Source organism: Salmo salar, chromosome 05 (genome assembly GCF_965601325.2).
Source record: "Salmo salar chromosome 05, fSalSal1, whole genome shotgun sequence".
NCBI classification, from domain to species: Eukaryota; Metazoa; Chordata; class Actinopteri; order Salmoniformes; family Salmonidae; genus Salmo; species Salmo salar.
Window position 1 is genome coordinate 70,802,860 of NC_138295.1, and position 15,309 is coordinate 70,818,168.

General features: G+C 42.4%; 2 protein-coding genes across 2 annotated transcripts; both read right to left on the reverse strand.

Moving 5' to 3' along the window:
- Nucleotides 1–1,833: 1,833 nt before the first annotated feature.
- LOC106605684 (trypsinogen-like protein 3) lies at nucleotides 1,834–3,672 on the reverse strand. The gene is made up of 5 exons (XM_014201575.3): nucleotides 3,510–3,672; nucleotides 2,913–3,087; nucleotides 2,521–2,777; nucleotides 2,277–2,410; nucleotides 1,834–2,055 (listed from the first exon to the last, which is right to left on the reverse strand). Exons 1-5 carry the CDS (start codon nucleotides 3,550–3,552, stop codon nucleotides 1,870–1,872), a joined length of 795 nt encoding a protein of 264 aa, XP_014057050.1. The 5' UTR covers nucleotides 3,553–3,672; the 3' UTR covers nucleotides 1,834–1,869.
- Nucleotides 3,673–5,160: 1,488 nt separating this feature from the next.
- LOC106605686 (apolipoprotein C-II) lies at nucleotides 5,161–7,237 on the reverse strand. Its single transcript, XM_014201576.3, has 4 exons — nucleotides 7,103–7,237; nucleotides 6,161–6,223; nucleotides 5,742–5,943; nucleotides 5,161–5,646 (listed from the first exon to the last, which is right to left on the reverse strand). Exons 2-4 carry the CDS (start codon nucleotides 6,207–6,209, stop codon nucleotides 5,559–5,561), a joined length of 339 nt encoding a protein of 112 aa, XP_014057051.3. The 5' UTR covers nucleotides 6,210–6,223; nucleotides 7,103–7,237; the 3' UTR covers nucleotides 5,161–5,558.
- Nucleotides 7,238–15,309: the final 8,072 nt, after the last annotated feature.

A 15,309-nucleotide genomic window follows, 5' to 3' on the forward strand; every position in this document is an offset into this window, starting at 1 on the left:
TCATAGGAGAATGTTGGGAATGTAAGCCTCTGATGAGCGATAGGAACAGTTTGCCAGGGAGAGGGAGATTGATTAATCAGTGTAGATGAAGAGGAGGAGACTGGTAAAAGAAGGATTTTTAAGCCTTGAGACAATTAAGAAATGGATTGTGTATGTGTGCCATTCAAAGGGTGAATGGGCAAGACAAAATATTGAAATCCCTTTGAACGGGATATGGTAGTAGAGGCCAGGCGCATCAGTTTGAGTGTCTCAAGAAGTGCAATGCTGCTAGGTTTTTCACACTCAACATTTTCCTGTGTGTATGAAGAATGGTCCACCACCCAAAGGACATCCAGTCAACTTGACACAATTGTAGGAAGCATTGGAGTCAACATGGGCCAGCATCCCTGTCAAACACTTGCGACACCTTGTAGTGTCCACGCCCCGACAAATTTAGGCTGTTCTGAGGGCAAAAGATGCTGCAACTCAATACTAGGAAAGTGTTCTTAATGTTTTGTACACTCAGAGTATATCTGCTCATATTACATATTACCTTATCTTTACTATAAACATCTCTCTGTTTAGCTAGTGCAGGAACAATGCTTACCAACAGCACTGAAAGGAGTGAGGGAGGAAGAGAGGACAGACTAATTGCGAGAATTTATAGTATGATGGAGGGAAGAATAGAGGGTAAATGAGTGTGGGGGCGTGAGAGGGGGAGCGGGCACATGGATACAGACAGAAGGGCAAAGTATATTGTACTGTAAACAGAGTAAGAGATGCTTCTATAGGTTGTTTAACCTCAGTGTATTAGCGACGGAGCAGAGTGGAATGGAGTACAGGAGAGACCAAAAACATGGAAAGAGTCAGAGATCTCAGAAACCTAGAGGAAAGGAGTGAGGGAAAGGGTGAGGGAAAGGGTGGGGGAAAGGGTGGGGGAAGGAGGAGTAACCTGAAATGGGGAACATGGAGGAAGAGGGGAAAGGAGGGGGAAAGGGTGGGGGAAGGAGGAGTAACCTGAAAGGGGGAACATGGGGAAAGGAGGGGGGAAGTGTGGAGAACAGATGGTGAAGGGGCTCCAGTGTTAGACTGAGTGTCAGTGGGCACAGCTGTCAGTCATACAGTGTGTGTGTGTGTGTGTGTGTGTGTGTGTGTGTGTGTGTGTGTGTGTGTGTGTGTGTGTGTGTGTGTGTGTGTGTGTGTGTGTGTGTGTGTGTGTGTGTGTGTGTGTGTGTGTGTGTGTGTGTGTGTGTGGGTGTGTGTGTGTGATATTTAGCTTGCACGCAGATCTAACCTTGCAAAGAATGGCAGTCTCATTTCACCTGTTCTCACATCATATCATCTCAACCACCCCTCTCTCTCTCTCTCTCTCTCTCTCTCTCTCTCTCTCTCTCTCTCTCTCTCTCTCTCTCTCTCTCTCTCTCTCTCTCTCTAACTCTCTCTCAATCCTTTTTCATTCGGTGTCTCTCTTACATTGATTGTGTGGCGCTTTAGTGCTCAAATGGACTGCTATTAGTCTACATTCCCATCTGCTGGTGATCAAAAGAACTACATATCCCAGGAGAAACGACTGCATGGTTGGAGGATTTATCTTCAGGAAAGACACTTTGGGGTGTCCAATTCCAATTGTTTGGAGAAGTAAACTAAGTAACTGAGAAATTGAACTTCCTGCAGACTTTAGTATTTTTTCTACATGGTAAAATATGTATGTGTTAATATGTGACATGTTATAGCCAAGAAATCTCTCAGAGGTTTGTGATAGGCCAGTATTATTAGTCTATGTTGCCCTCTGCTGGGGAATTAAAACAACGCATGCCGGATATGATAGAATCAACGGGGCAGGTGAACAGAACATTTCAGTACATATTACTTTATTGTTTTTCTTTTCAATCACCATGTTGTAGCTGCTGCTGCGGTGGTCCACACAGGTTCAGGTGTAGGATCAGGGGTGTTCATGACGTCACTGATCCAGTCAAGGTACAAGCACAGGCGGGTGTACAAACCAACGTCAGAAGAACCGGACCAGAACAACCCCTGTAGCTCACCCCCACACACCACAGTACTGCCCTGGTCAGACTGAGAAAGAGAAAGAGAAAGAGAAAGAGAAAGAGAGAGAGAGAGAGAAGTTAAAAGTACACATAGAGAACTCTCAGAGTATGGTGGCACAGTGAAATTAAAGTACAAAGGAAAATGTTGATTAGCTCGTTGATCATAATATTCTCTTACACATTTCCAATGCAACAGCCAGAGATAAAAATAGAAATGTTTGCAAAGCACTGTTCTGTTGATGTACTGACCAGGCAGTTGTCGGTTGAGATGATGGTTTTAGCACAGAAAGCGTGTTCAATCCAATAAAGAGGAAAGGCTATCTGGCACATCTTGACCTCAATGACCCGCTGTGTTTCACACTTCAGGATTAGTTTGGGCTCGTCTGTATGGAGGGACAGACATAGGGACTCATGGGAGTTTATTTGGTGCTTATCTATTCCTTTAAATTGGGTTGAGGCATGTAGCCCTCCCCTGGCTTTATGGTCCACTCACCCTGTCCCGGTACGGTGGAACCCCAGCCGCTGACCAGACACTTCTCGTGGAGCTGAGTGCAGCGTGTGGGTAGGGCTACGGGCATGACATGCTGAGTGAACCGTGCAGGCTCTGCCAGCTTCACCATTGCCAGGCTGTGTGAGGGGCCTCGTGCGTACGGCTCGTGCTGCACATATCTGGCCACCCCAATGTGTTGCTCTGTCCCTTCCTCCACTGTCAGGTCATGCTCCCCCAGAGAAACCATAGTGTGGCCAGGTCTGAGGAGGAGGAGGAGGAGGAGGAGTGGAATAGAGTAGAGTAGAGTAGAGTAGAGTAGAGTAGAGTAGAGTAGAGTAGATGGGCTGCATGCATTTTACACTGATTTCAAGAAAGAACAAAGGGGGAATACCTACTCGACAAAGCAGTTCCAGGCGGTAAGCACCCACCACTCGTTGATGAGGGCACCACTACACCTTTCTTCCCCATACCAGCCCACCTCAGTGTTCCACAGGTAGACCTGCCAGGGTCTGGAGTGGGGTTGGCAAACTTCCTGCAACAACGCCCCATCCTCCTCCACTGGAACAGCCGCTAAATAAGAGAGAGAGAAATGGTCATAGTATAGATGAGTGTACAAAACATTAAGAACACCTTCCTAATATTGAGATTCACCTGGTCAGTCTATGTCATGGAAAGAGCATAATGTTCAGTACACTCAGTGTATTTTACCTTTATTTAACTAGGCAAGTCAGTTAAGAACAAATTCTTATTTTCAATGACAGCCTAGGAACAGTGGGTTAACTGCCTTGTTCAGAACGACAGATTTGTACCTTGTCAGCTCGGGGATTTGATCTTGCAACCTTTCGGTTACTAGTCCAACGCTCTAACCACTAGGCTACGCTGCCGTATTTTCTCCCTCCCTAACCTGTCTCTAAAAGAAGGTATCATTCTTCATGCTCTTGCATTGCATAACTGTCTCATGATACTGTAGATACTGTGTATTACGGTCTTACCTGCACACCCCAAAGCCAAGGTCAGCAGTAGAAGCTTCATCATGTCTTGGTCTCTGTATGAGACTCTGGGTTTAGTCTGGTTCTTTTATACCTGTGTATCTGTGCCTCTAGCCTTTAGATCTCTGGGAGTTGACTGCCTGGGCTGCACCTGTGCTTTGTTTTCCTGGCACTTCTCTCATGTCTGTGACTGGATAGGTATGGTGCGACTATAGGCCCCCATTCAGTCAATTACAGATTTGTTTGTAATATCATTTTTTTTTTTATTGTACATACAGATGTAGGATCTTCATTTCAGCCAGTTTTCTAAAGCAAGAAAACAATCCTGCAGCAACAGAACATGTGAATTATTATGTGCATTATAATCAATGGACATTTTTGTAAGGGTTGATACAGGGAAAATCTGGGAAAATCAAGTCTGAAATTTCTAGGTGGAGATTAAATACTTCAGGAGCCTTTTTAAACCTCAAATACACAACAAGCTCTCCTGCAGCGAGGTGATCAAATTAAGATCCTACATCTGTGTAAGAGCATACAATTTACAACTTTTGACATAAGTACAAATATACAGTATATGTTTTTTACATTATTAAAACAACAAACATCAAAGCAAAAACAAACAAACAGAACAAAAAACTTAAGACCCTTTAATTTAAAACATGTTGGCCCTTTTGTATGAGACGCATGTGTTGTTCTTTGTAGTACAGGTGCTATGTCCTTCTACTGTCACCATTGGGGGGAAAAACGAATAAACAAGAGAGATAAGGCTACTCATATAATTCCGAGCATTTAGAGTTAATATTTCACTGTGATGAAAGTACTCCGTGGGATCTACCATTACGTAACCCCTTGTATCAATGTGCAGTGCCCTCATTTTGTAATATCAAGTGAAGCTATTCATTAACTGTGGTTTGATTACTAAGCGAAAGTAGCAATGTGGCCTTGTGAGACAGATAAAGTTGGGAGAGAATTGGGAAATCAAGATGGGGAAACGTAGGTACTCAGAAGAAGCCTACTCAGGGATTTGAGGTATTTAGTTTGAATACATTTTGAGTCAGTTTGAATGAATCGTAGACTGAGGCTCCATCAGATTGGCCAAATCCCTGCTAGTATATCACAACCCTGAGAAAAGATGAACTAACAGTTCAAGATGTTCTTCTCTGTGCTCTTGTAGCTCCAGGCTCTTACATCTTCAGTGAACATGATCATATTTGAGGTAAAAATGTTTTATTTCTGTCTGTTATCATTGCAGCTTCAAAAGGAACACGAATAGCTCACTTCGAACCTTTCTGAGATCAGAAACCTAGAGGACACCCTTTATTTCCACTAATTTAGAAACTCAAGCTCTGGTTGAGAACGTGTCTGTCAGAAACAGTCACAGGAATCCTATATATACCCTGCTTCTTTTATTCAGAGGAGAGGCAGTTGACTCAGTGTTAGGTGATAGTTATGTAAAGTAGGCATTGTGAGACTCCATATTGTTCATATTGTAAACTCTGAGACATGATGTACACACAACCATATTGACGTCACAAACCTGTGGGAGATATGCATGAACATATCCTACCTCTCTCAACTTTGTCTCATAATAAAACACTAAGTACAATGATCGTACTGACTCATATGAATAATGCCCCTCAAGAAACACATAGGGTTTACTGGTTTTATACAAACGCATGTTTTTATTTCAAGATACGTTGACATTAAAAAAAACATTTTAAAAAAGTATTTTCCTACTTTCACTGACTTTGCTGATAGCTACTTTATTGTAAAAAAATTACTTCCTACGACTGTGATATGTGGTTGTCTCACCTAGCTATCTTAAGATGAATGCACTAATTGTAAGTTGTTCTGGATAAGAGCGTCTGCTAAATGACTGAAACTTAAAATGTTGACATTAAATAATACTGTATTTCAATCTACACAGACTCCGGGGGGACGTCACGAGGGTTGGAGGTCTGGTGAAGCTGATTGGAGGCTCCAGGATGACAGAGTAGGGGCCCACAGCATTTTGAGGACGTTGGGGACACAGAGGGAAACAAGGAAATGTCTTTACTGTTGGTATAAGATGTGGTAGACCTGGTCCTGCAGGATGCCAGCGTAAGTCATCGCTGCCACGGTGGTGTCACTGAGGACATTCCTGATGGACACAGACACATGGACAGTGCATTAACTGTCAGCCTGCTATCTTGACCTGCTGTTCCGTTCTTGTGTGTGTGTGTGCGTGTGTCTTACGTGGCCTTCTCCTTCAGCTTCAGGCCATCGATGCTGTCCAGCCAGCTAGAGGCGGTGCTGATGGATGTTTGATAGTAGCTCTTGGCGGCGCTGGTCAGCCTTTCCAGGGTTCCCTGTTCTCCATCAGCCTCTTCAACATCTGCGACTGGTTCCTCAGGCGTACCCTCCTCAGCTTGCCTAGGCAGACGGAGGCCCTGAGCACCTGGAAGGGGAGGGTTAGGGTTAGAGGGTCAAATGGTTGGTTGGTTGGTCAGTCTATCAGTCAGTCAATATGTTCGCTTGAGGTGCTCTTATCTGGAGTGTTTAACGTTTCAAATCAAATCAAATGTATATGTCATAAAAGACAACCTGGAACACCACCAGTATGTCAGTCAGTTAGTCAGTCAGTTAGTCAGTCAGGGTCTTGACTGTGTACTTACTGAGGCCTAGAAGAGTGACGAGCACAGTGATGACCAGAAGCTTGTTCATGATGTCACTCAGATCTGTGTGCAAAGCAAACATCTTGGTGAGGGTCAGACAAACCATTCATCAACTTGTCCACTAGTTGGCATAATTTCCTCTTCCTTTTCAGCTCTGCTCTTAGCCTTATCTCATCTCAGGCTCATCTAATCTCTTCTATTTTATCTCAAACATGTCTTTTAACATGTTTCCAATGACTAAGGTAAGGCTATTCTGGGGTTAGCAATGTTTTTAATGACAATGAAACTATAATTTTTCTGGGTTTGTGTCACGCTATGATGCAGCAGACCACATACAGATGCAGGATCTTACTTTGACCAGTTTCTCACAGCAGGAAAATAATCCTGGAGAAACAGGAAATAATAATTCTAATATTATTATAATTAATGGCCATTTTTGTAGGGGGTTGATACATTTTTAGTTAGCAAATCAAGTCTGAAATGTTAAATTGCAAACTTTAGAAGCCTTTTTAAATCTTGAATATACTACAAGTTTGCATTTCCTGCTCTGCCCCTGTTGTCCTGTAACAACAGGGGGATCAAATTAAGGTCCTACATCTGTATAGACATGCAATAATTTATTTAGTTATTCCGTTCAGTTGGAACCCCTCTCAATACTCTCTACTTGATCTCTCCCAGAGAGTGTTTTGTCCAACAGTCTGGAGACAGACGTGTGATACCCATCTTACCCACCCAATATCCATCTACAACACCTTATAACAGTGGTATTATCATCACGTGCACCCTGAAATAGCTACACTAGTAAGAGGTGTTTTCTTTTTCTCCATGCAGCTGTCAGAACCTAAAGAAGATGGTGAACTAAAAGATGGTGAACTAAAAAATGGCAAACCATAATATGGTGAACCAAAACAGGGTGAACCAAACGAACATGGTTGTACTCACTGTTTCTCCTCTCCGTACTGGGTGACAGGAATGAATAGCAGGCAGTAGCTGAGAGGCTGCAGTGAGCTAGCCTGTATATATATATGAGTGGGGATGTGTTGACTTGTCGTTCTCCGAGCCAAAGTGCACTCCTCTGAGATAAACACCCACTGTTCAGGTGTTTGTGTATGTGATAAAGAAAGTGAGAGGGCATACAGGGTCAAAGATGGAGATGCTATGACAGTAACATGTTCATCATTTGTTGATTTAGTATCATTTGAGTTTAGTGTAGGGGATTCTGTGTATTTGCCAATCCAGATAGCTGTACTGAAATGTAACAGGACAAGTTATCCTGCTTGCTGATTGGTTTTGATTGGAGACTGGTTGATTTTTATTGGTCTTTATTAAGTCAGTAGAGTTCATATTACAACCCCCTACCACCACCCCCTTCCACCTACCCCCTCCCATGCCTAAGCACACAGTCCTAAGTCTAGATCACCATTGACACGTCCGTCGGTCTGGTTACTACAGGTTAGCACAGACCCCACTGCACTCAAATGGTGCTGGTAAACTAAGACAAAGATTCACCAAGTGGTGCTGGTAAACTATCGGTCAATGTGAAAGTTAATGGTGGGGCAGCATGATCTGTTATCACTGAATATCTAATGTGAAGCCCAGTGCTGTAGCTGTGGGCTGTTTAAACTGTATCATTCAAATCTTCAGGTGTATTATGATGAATCTGCCATGATCTTTTAGCTCAGAAAATCCTCCTAATAAGCTGTCCTGGCTGTGTGTGTGAGGTCAAGTGATTTTACAATAAAGTATGATTGTACATTTCCAGTATTACGTTACCTTTCTCATGTTAGACTTGATTGGTATAACGGGGGAGTTCAGTATTTATTTCCAACTTCATATTAGATGTTTTCTCACCCTGAAAGGTTCTATGGGCCAGGAGAAACTGTAATCCATGCTTCAGTTTTCTTTTAACAGACACTACAAACTCAACATTAAGTTGTGAAATACTGAACTTTGCCTTAATATGGAAAGCTTTTTTTTTCTTCTTCTTTGTTTACTAAATTTAGTGCTGTGTAAACACTCTAGTCACCTGATTCCCTGTCACACATCAGGTTGTTTTGTGTCCTGTCACTACGACAGGTTGTTTTGTGCCCTGTCAATATGACCAGATCTCTGGTAGGTGGTGGTGGTGATAAACTGAAGGGACAGGCTGGTATGCATCTAATGTCTTGACATTTGTCAATCACTTTGAGATCTGCAGTGTAAAAATGAAAAGCGTTCACTGAATAGAAGGTATGAATAAATTAGTTGACATAGCAAGGGTACGGACAAGGACAGAGTAATGCACATTTTCTTAGATTATCTGTAGCACTAAAGCAAAAACTTCCTGACCATATCCCTTCTCACTGAGCATTGGTCGAATAGGGAGGGTTGTGCCCTTGATCATCATCCAATCTGTTTGGCACAGAATTTGCTTTTGGAGTGAGATTGAAGATCGAACTCATTAAACATATTTTAATTGGTGTATATGTGTTATTTATTTAATTATTAATTTAGGCCCTTTATTTAGCCAAGTAGGTTATGAAGAACATATTCAGCTACATAGCGACCTGGCAAGAGGGTGCAGTGAAACAGGGCAGTAACAGCAGGCATGTAATATTTGCACTTTGTGATCGACCACCCACACTGTATGTCTGCTGTATTTCTCTCTGGTAGTGGGGAAAACGTGTTGGACTTGTGTGACTCAGTTGCCCAGTTCAGGAAACATATTGTTCTATCCCTCCTCTGCACTCTACTCTACTGTTCTGGACTGTTCTGGACTGTTCTGTTCGGTTATGGACTTTTCTGTTCTGGACTGTTTTGGACTGTACTATTCTGTTCTGGACTGTTCTGTTCTGGACTATTCTGTTCTTGACTGTTCTGTTCTGTTCTGGACTGTTTTGTTCTGGACTGTTATGTACTATTCTGTTCTGGACTGTTCTGGACTGTTATGTACTATTCTGTACTGGTCTGTAATGTTCATCATACAAATCTGGGAGATATGCATGAACATATCCTACATTACACAACTCTGTCTAATAATTCAAAACTGAACAAACTGGTCAAACAGACTCATACAAATGAGTCATGGCCCTCAAGAAACACATAGGGTCTACTGTTTTCCTGCTATTCATGTTTTTATTTCAAGATACTTTGTTGACATAAAATAACACAGTATTTCCAACTGTTCCAGATGTTCCTGAAGTCTGACGTCAGAGTCATTTGAGTCTACTGCACCACTGGGTGCCACTATAATTTGACATGTGTTTCTGCCCAACTGGGTTTCCTGTGGTGAAACATTAGGGCTCTTTTCTTCATTCATAATGGTATGGTTCTGTGTGCAGTCTGAGGTGAACCTAAAGAGAGTACGGGCCCACAGCTACGACAGTCTCCTCACCAAGGGACTTTGAAGATGCAGAGGAAAGCAAGGAATTATATTTACTGTTGGTGTAAGATGTGGTAAACCTGTTCCTGCAGGATGCCAGAGTAGGTCCTCACCGCCATGGTGGTGTCAATGTAGGCATTCCTGATGGACACACAGACATATGGAAAAGAAATGAGCAACATCAGCCACCAGGGCCGGTTCCTCAACCACGGCCTCCTCAGCCTCACACTCCTCAGCTACCTCTTCCGGAGCCTCACCTTCCTCAGCTTGCCTCGGCAAATGGATGCCCTGAGAGGGGAGGGTTAGAGATTCAAAGTGTGTGTGAAAGTCTACATTTAGCCGGCTCAAAATGGTTGGTTGGTCAGTTTGTCACTCAGTCGATGGTGCCGCTCCAGGTGGTATTTATTTCAGACTGGAGAAGTTTTTACGTTTCAGGAACCACACTAATATGACATAGAAACCTTCTGGGATGCACAGTGAGACTGAAAAAAAGACAACCTGGAACACCACCAGTAAGTCAGTCTGTCTGTCAGTCAGTTAGTCTGTCAATCAGGATCTTGACTGTGTACAGTCGTGGCCAAAAGTTTGAGAATGACACAAATATTAATTTTCACAAAGTCTGCTGCCTCAGTGTGTTTAGATATTTTTTGTCAGATGTTACTATGGAATACTGAAGTATACTTACAAGCATTTCATAAGTGTCAAAGGCTTTTATTGACAATTACATGAAGTTGATGCAAAGAGTCAATATTTGCAGTGTTGACCCTTCTTTTTCAAGACCTCTGCAATCCGCCTTGGCATGCTGTCAATCAACTTCTGGGCCACATCCTGACTGATGGCAGGCCATTCTTGCATAATCAATGCTTGGAGTTTGTCAGAATTTGTGGGTTTTTGTTTGTCCAACCGCCTCTTGAGGATTGACCACAAGTTCTCAATGGGATTAAGGTCTGGGGAGTTTCCTGGCCATGGACCCAAAATATCGATGTTTTGTTCCCCGAGCCACTTAGTTATCAATTTTGCCTTATGGCAAGGTGCTACATCATGCTGGAAAAGGCATTGTTCGTCACCAAACTGTTCCTGGATGGTTGGGAGAAGTTGCCATCGGAGGATGTGTTGGTACCATTCTTAATTCATGGCTGTGTTCTTAGGCAAAATTGTGAGTGAGCCCACTCCCTTGGCTGAGAAGCAACCCCACACATGAATGCTCTCAGCATGCTTTACTGTTGGCATGACACAGGACTGATGGCAGCGCTCACCTTGTCTTCTCCGGACAAGCTTTTCCCCGGATGCCTCAAACAATCGGAAAGGGGATTCATCAGAGAAAATGACTTTACCCCAGTCCTCAGCAGTCCAATCCTTGTACCTTTTGCAGAATATCAGTCTGTCCCTGATGTTTTTCCTGGAGAGAAATGGCTTCTTTGCTGCCCTTCTTGACACCAGGCCATCCTCCAAAAGTCTTCGCCTCACTCACTGTGTGTGCAAATGCACTCACACCTGCCTGCTGCCATTCCTGAGCAAGCTCTGTACTGGTGGTGCCCCGATCCCGCAGCTGAATCAACTTTAGGAGACGGTCCTGGCGCTTGCTGGACTTTCTTGGGCGCCCTGAAGCCTTCTTCACAACAATTGAACCGCTCTCCTTGAAGTTCTTGATGATCCAATAAATGGTTGATTTAGGTGCAATCTTACTGGCAGCAATATCCATGCCTGTGAAGCCCTTTTTGTGCAAAGCAATGATGAAGGCACGTATTTCCTTGCAGATAACCATGATAGACAGAAGAAGAACAATGATTCCAATCACCACCCTCCTTTTGAAGCTTCTAGTCTGTTATTCAAACTCAATCAGCATGACAGAGTGATCTCCAGCCTTGTCCTCGTCAACACTCACACCTGTGTTAACGAGAGAATCACTGACATGATGTCAGCTGGTCCTTTTCTGGCAGGGCTGAAATGCAGTAGAAATGGTTTGGGGGGATTCAGTTCATTTGCATGGCAAAGAGGGACTTTGCAATTAATTGCAATTCATCTGATCACTCTTCATAACATTCTGCAGTATATGCAAATTGCTATCATACAAACTGAGGCAGCAGAATTTGTGAAAATTTATATTTGTGTCATTCTCAAAACTTTTGGTCACGACTGTACTTACTGAGGCGCAGAAGTGCTACGAACACGGTGATGACCAGAATCTTGTTCATGATGTCACTCAGATCTGTGGGCAAAGAAAACATCTTGGTGAGGGTCAGATAAACCATACATCAACTGGTCTTTCTGGGTCTCTGTCCCACTATGATGCAGCAGACCACATACAGACATGTCATCATTTCTTTAGTTACTCTTTTCAGTTGGAACCCCTCTCAAGACCCTCGACTTGATTTCTCCCAGAGAGCGTTTTGTCCAACAGTTTGGAGACACAGACACGTGTAATATGCATCAAATAAGACAGCACAACACCTTATAACAGTGGTATTATCATGACGTGCACCCTGAAGTAGCTACACTAGTAAGAGGTGTTTTCTTTTTCTCCATGCAGCTGTCAGAACCTAAAGAAGATGGTGAACTAAAAGATGGTGAACCAAAAGATGGTGAACTAGAAGATGTTCCACCAAAACATAGTGAACCAAAATATGGGGAACAAAAAGATGGTGTACCAGCAGATGGATAACCAATGACTATGGCTGTTCTCACTGTTTCTCCTCTCCATACTAGGTGACAGGAATGAATAGCAAGCAGTAGCTGAGAGGAAGCAGTGAGCTAATCTGTATGTATACTACTGTTCAAAGGTTTGGGGTCAAATAGAAATGTCCATGTTTTTGAAAGAAAAGCAATTTGTTTTGGTCCATTAAAATAACATCAAATTGATCTGAAATACAGTGTAGGCATTGTTAATGTTGTAAATGACTATTTCGGCTGGAAACGGCAGATTTTCTATTGAATATCTACATAGACGTACAGAGGCCCATTATCAGCAACCATCATTCCTGTGTTCCAATGGCACGTTGTGTTAGCTAATCCAAGTTTATCATTTTAAAAGGCTAATTGATCATTAGAAAACCCTTTTGCAATTATGTTAGCACAGCTGAAAATTGTTGTTCTGATTAAAGAAGCAATAAAACTGGCCTTCTTTAGACTTGCTGAGTATCTGGAGCATCAGCAATTGTGTTTGATTACAGGCTCAAAATGTCCAGAAACAAAGATCTTTCTTCTGAAACTCGTCAGTCTATTCTTGTTCTGAGAAATTAAGGCTATTCCATGCTAGAAATTGCCAAGAAACTGAAGATCTTGTACAAGGCTGTGTACTACTAGCTTCTCAGAACAGGGCAAACTGGCTCTAACCAGAATAGAAAGAGGAGTGGGAGGCCCCGGTGCACAACTGAGCAAGAGGACAAGTACTTTAGAGTGTCTAGTTTGAGAAACAGACACCTCACAAGTCCTCAACTGGCAGCTTCATTTAATAGTACCCACAAAACACCAATCTCAACGTCAACAGTGAAGAGGTGACTCCGGGATGCTGGTCTTCTAAGCACAGTTCCTCTGTCCAGTGTCTGTGTTCTTTTGCCCATCTTAATCTTTTATTTTTATTGGCCAGTCTGAGATATGGTTGCTAATAATTGGCCCCTGTACATCTGTGTAGTTATTCCATAAAAATCTGCCATTTCCAGCTACAATAGTCATTTACAACATTAACAATGTCTACACTGTATCAATTTGATGTTATTTTAATGGACAAAAAAGTAGCTTTTCTTTCAAAAACATGGACATTTCTAAGTGACCCCAAACTTTTGAACGGTAGTGTATATATGAGTGGGGATGTGTTGACTCTGAGTCAAAGTCAAAGTTCACTCCTCCGTTCAGGTGTTGATGAAGAGAGCGAGAGAGAGTGGGTCAAAATGGAGATGCTATCCCCACATCATTTCGTTAATCAATGAGATTACAACCTATTTTCACCGACTAAAAGACAGCCAAAAGTTTGCTGAATTCCCAAATGTGTTATCACTGTGCATTCAACCATTTAAAAGCACAACAAAGTTCAAATTTGAATACAATGTCAGATATTTTATACAGCAACTTAAAGGTGATACACATAGGATTTACTATTTAATATTTGCATTGTAATTTCAGAAAACCTCCATAATATATCTGCAGTAATAGTGGAATGATAATGTTTCAAAGGGAGATTTGTTTTGAATGCAGCCTAGTGCTAGATGAATTGCAACAGCACTAGGCTACATTCAAAACAATCTCCCTTCCCCTGATCCCATGGCGGAAACTTGTGCTTGAGCCTTTTACTTTCAGTTTTGGTCCACCAGCTTCAAACAGCTGTAAAAAAAAAAAATGTGTTATTGAAAATATATTTCACAGTGTCCGTTACTTGAACTCTATGAAGCATTTATTTGGGCTGCAATTTCTGAGGCTGATAACTCTAATGAACGTATCCTCTACAGAAGCGGTAACTCTGGGTCTTCCTTTCCTGTGACGGTCCTCATGAGAGCCAGTTTCATCATAATGCTTGATGGTTTTTGCGACTGCACTTGAGGAAACTTTCAAAATTATTTTCTTAAAGTAATGATGGACTGTCATTTCTCTTTGCTTTTTTAAGCTTTTCTTGCCATAATATGGACTTGGTCTTTTACCAAATAGGGATATCTTCTGTATACCACCCCTACCTTATTTATTTCACCTTTATTTAACTAGGCAAGTCAGTTAAGAACAAAATCTTATTTTCAATGATGGCTTAGGAACAGTGGGTTAACTGTCTTGTTCAGGGGCAGAACAACAGATTTGTACCTTGTCAGCTCAGGGACTTGATCTTGCAACCTTTCAGTTACTAGTCCAACACTCTAACCACTAGGCTACGCTGCCGCTACCTTGTCACAACACAACTGATTGGCTCAAATACATTAAGAAGGAAAGAAATATCACAAGTTAACTTTTAACAACACATACCTGTTAATTACACCATGCCTAAACCGGACGCGTCGCGTGTGCGAGCGTTGCAAATAAATGTACACATACAGTGGCTTGCGAAAGTATTAACCCCCTTGTCATTTTTCCTATTTTGTTGTCTTACAACCTGGAGTTAAAATAGATTTCTGGGGGGTTTGTATCATTTCATTTACACAACATGCCTACCACTTTCAAGTTGCAAAATATTTTTTATTGTGAAACAAACAAGAAATAAGACAAAATAAATGAAAACTTGAGCATGCATACCCCCCCCCCCCCAAAGTCAATACTTTGTAGAGCCACCTTTTGCAGCAATTACAGCTGCAAGTCTTTTGTGGTATGTCTTTATAAGCTTGGCACATCTAGCCACTGGAATTTTTGCCCATTCTTCAAGGCAACACTGCTCCAGCTCCTTCAAGTTGGATGGGTTCCGCTGGTGTACAGCAATCTTTAAGTCATACCACAGATTCTGAATTGGGTTGAGGTCTGGCCTTTGACTAGGACATTCCAAGACATTGAAATGTTTCCCCTTAAACCACTCGAGTGTTGCTTTAGCAGTATGCTTAGGGTCATTGTCCTGCTGGAAGGTGAACCTCTGTCCCAGTCTCAAATCTCTGGAAGACTGAAACAGGTTTCCCTCAAGAATTTCCCTGTATTTAGCGCCATCCATCATTCCTTCAATTCTGACCAGTTTCCCAGTCCCTGCCGATGAAAAACATCCCCACAGCATTACGCTGCCCCCACCAGGCTCCACCACCATGCTTTGCCTGTTTGGCAGTTCTTCGGTTTCAGGCCGAATTATTAAGGTGAGCCAGCAGACCTGACCGGTCACTTGCAGAATATG

Bases quoted from the DNA above. Each gene is read 5' to 3' on its own strand.
- LOC106605684 (XM_014201575.3), bottom strand. From the start codon at position 3,552: ATGATGAAGCTTCTACTGCTGACCTTGGCTTTGGGGTGTGCAG. The intron at 3,088-3,509 runs GTAAGACCGTAA...TCTCTTATTTAG, and splicing joins CTTGGCTTTGGGGTGTGCAG to CGGCTGTTCCAGTGGAGGAG. The intron at 2,778-2,912 runs GTAGGTATTCCC...CCTCCTCCTCAG, and splicing joins GCCTGGAACTGCTTTGTCGA to ACCTGGCCACACTATGGTTT.
- LOC106605686 (XM_014201576.3), bottom strand. From the start codon at position 6,209: ATGAACAAGCTTCTGGTCATCACTGTGCTCGTCACTCTTCTAGGCCTC. The intron at 5,944-6,160 runs GTAAGTACACAG...CTCCCCTTCCAG, and splicing joins CGTCACTCTTCTAGGCCTCA to GTGCTCAGGGCCTCCGTCTG. The intron at 5,647-5,741 runs GTAAGACACACG...TGTGTCCATCAG, and splicing joins AAGCTGAAGGAGAAGGCCAC to GAATGTCCTCAGTGACACCA.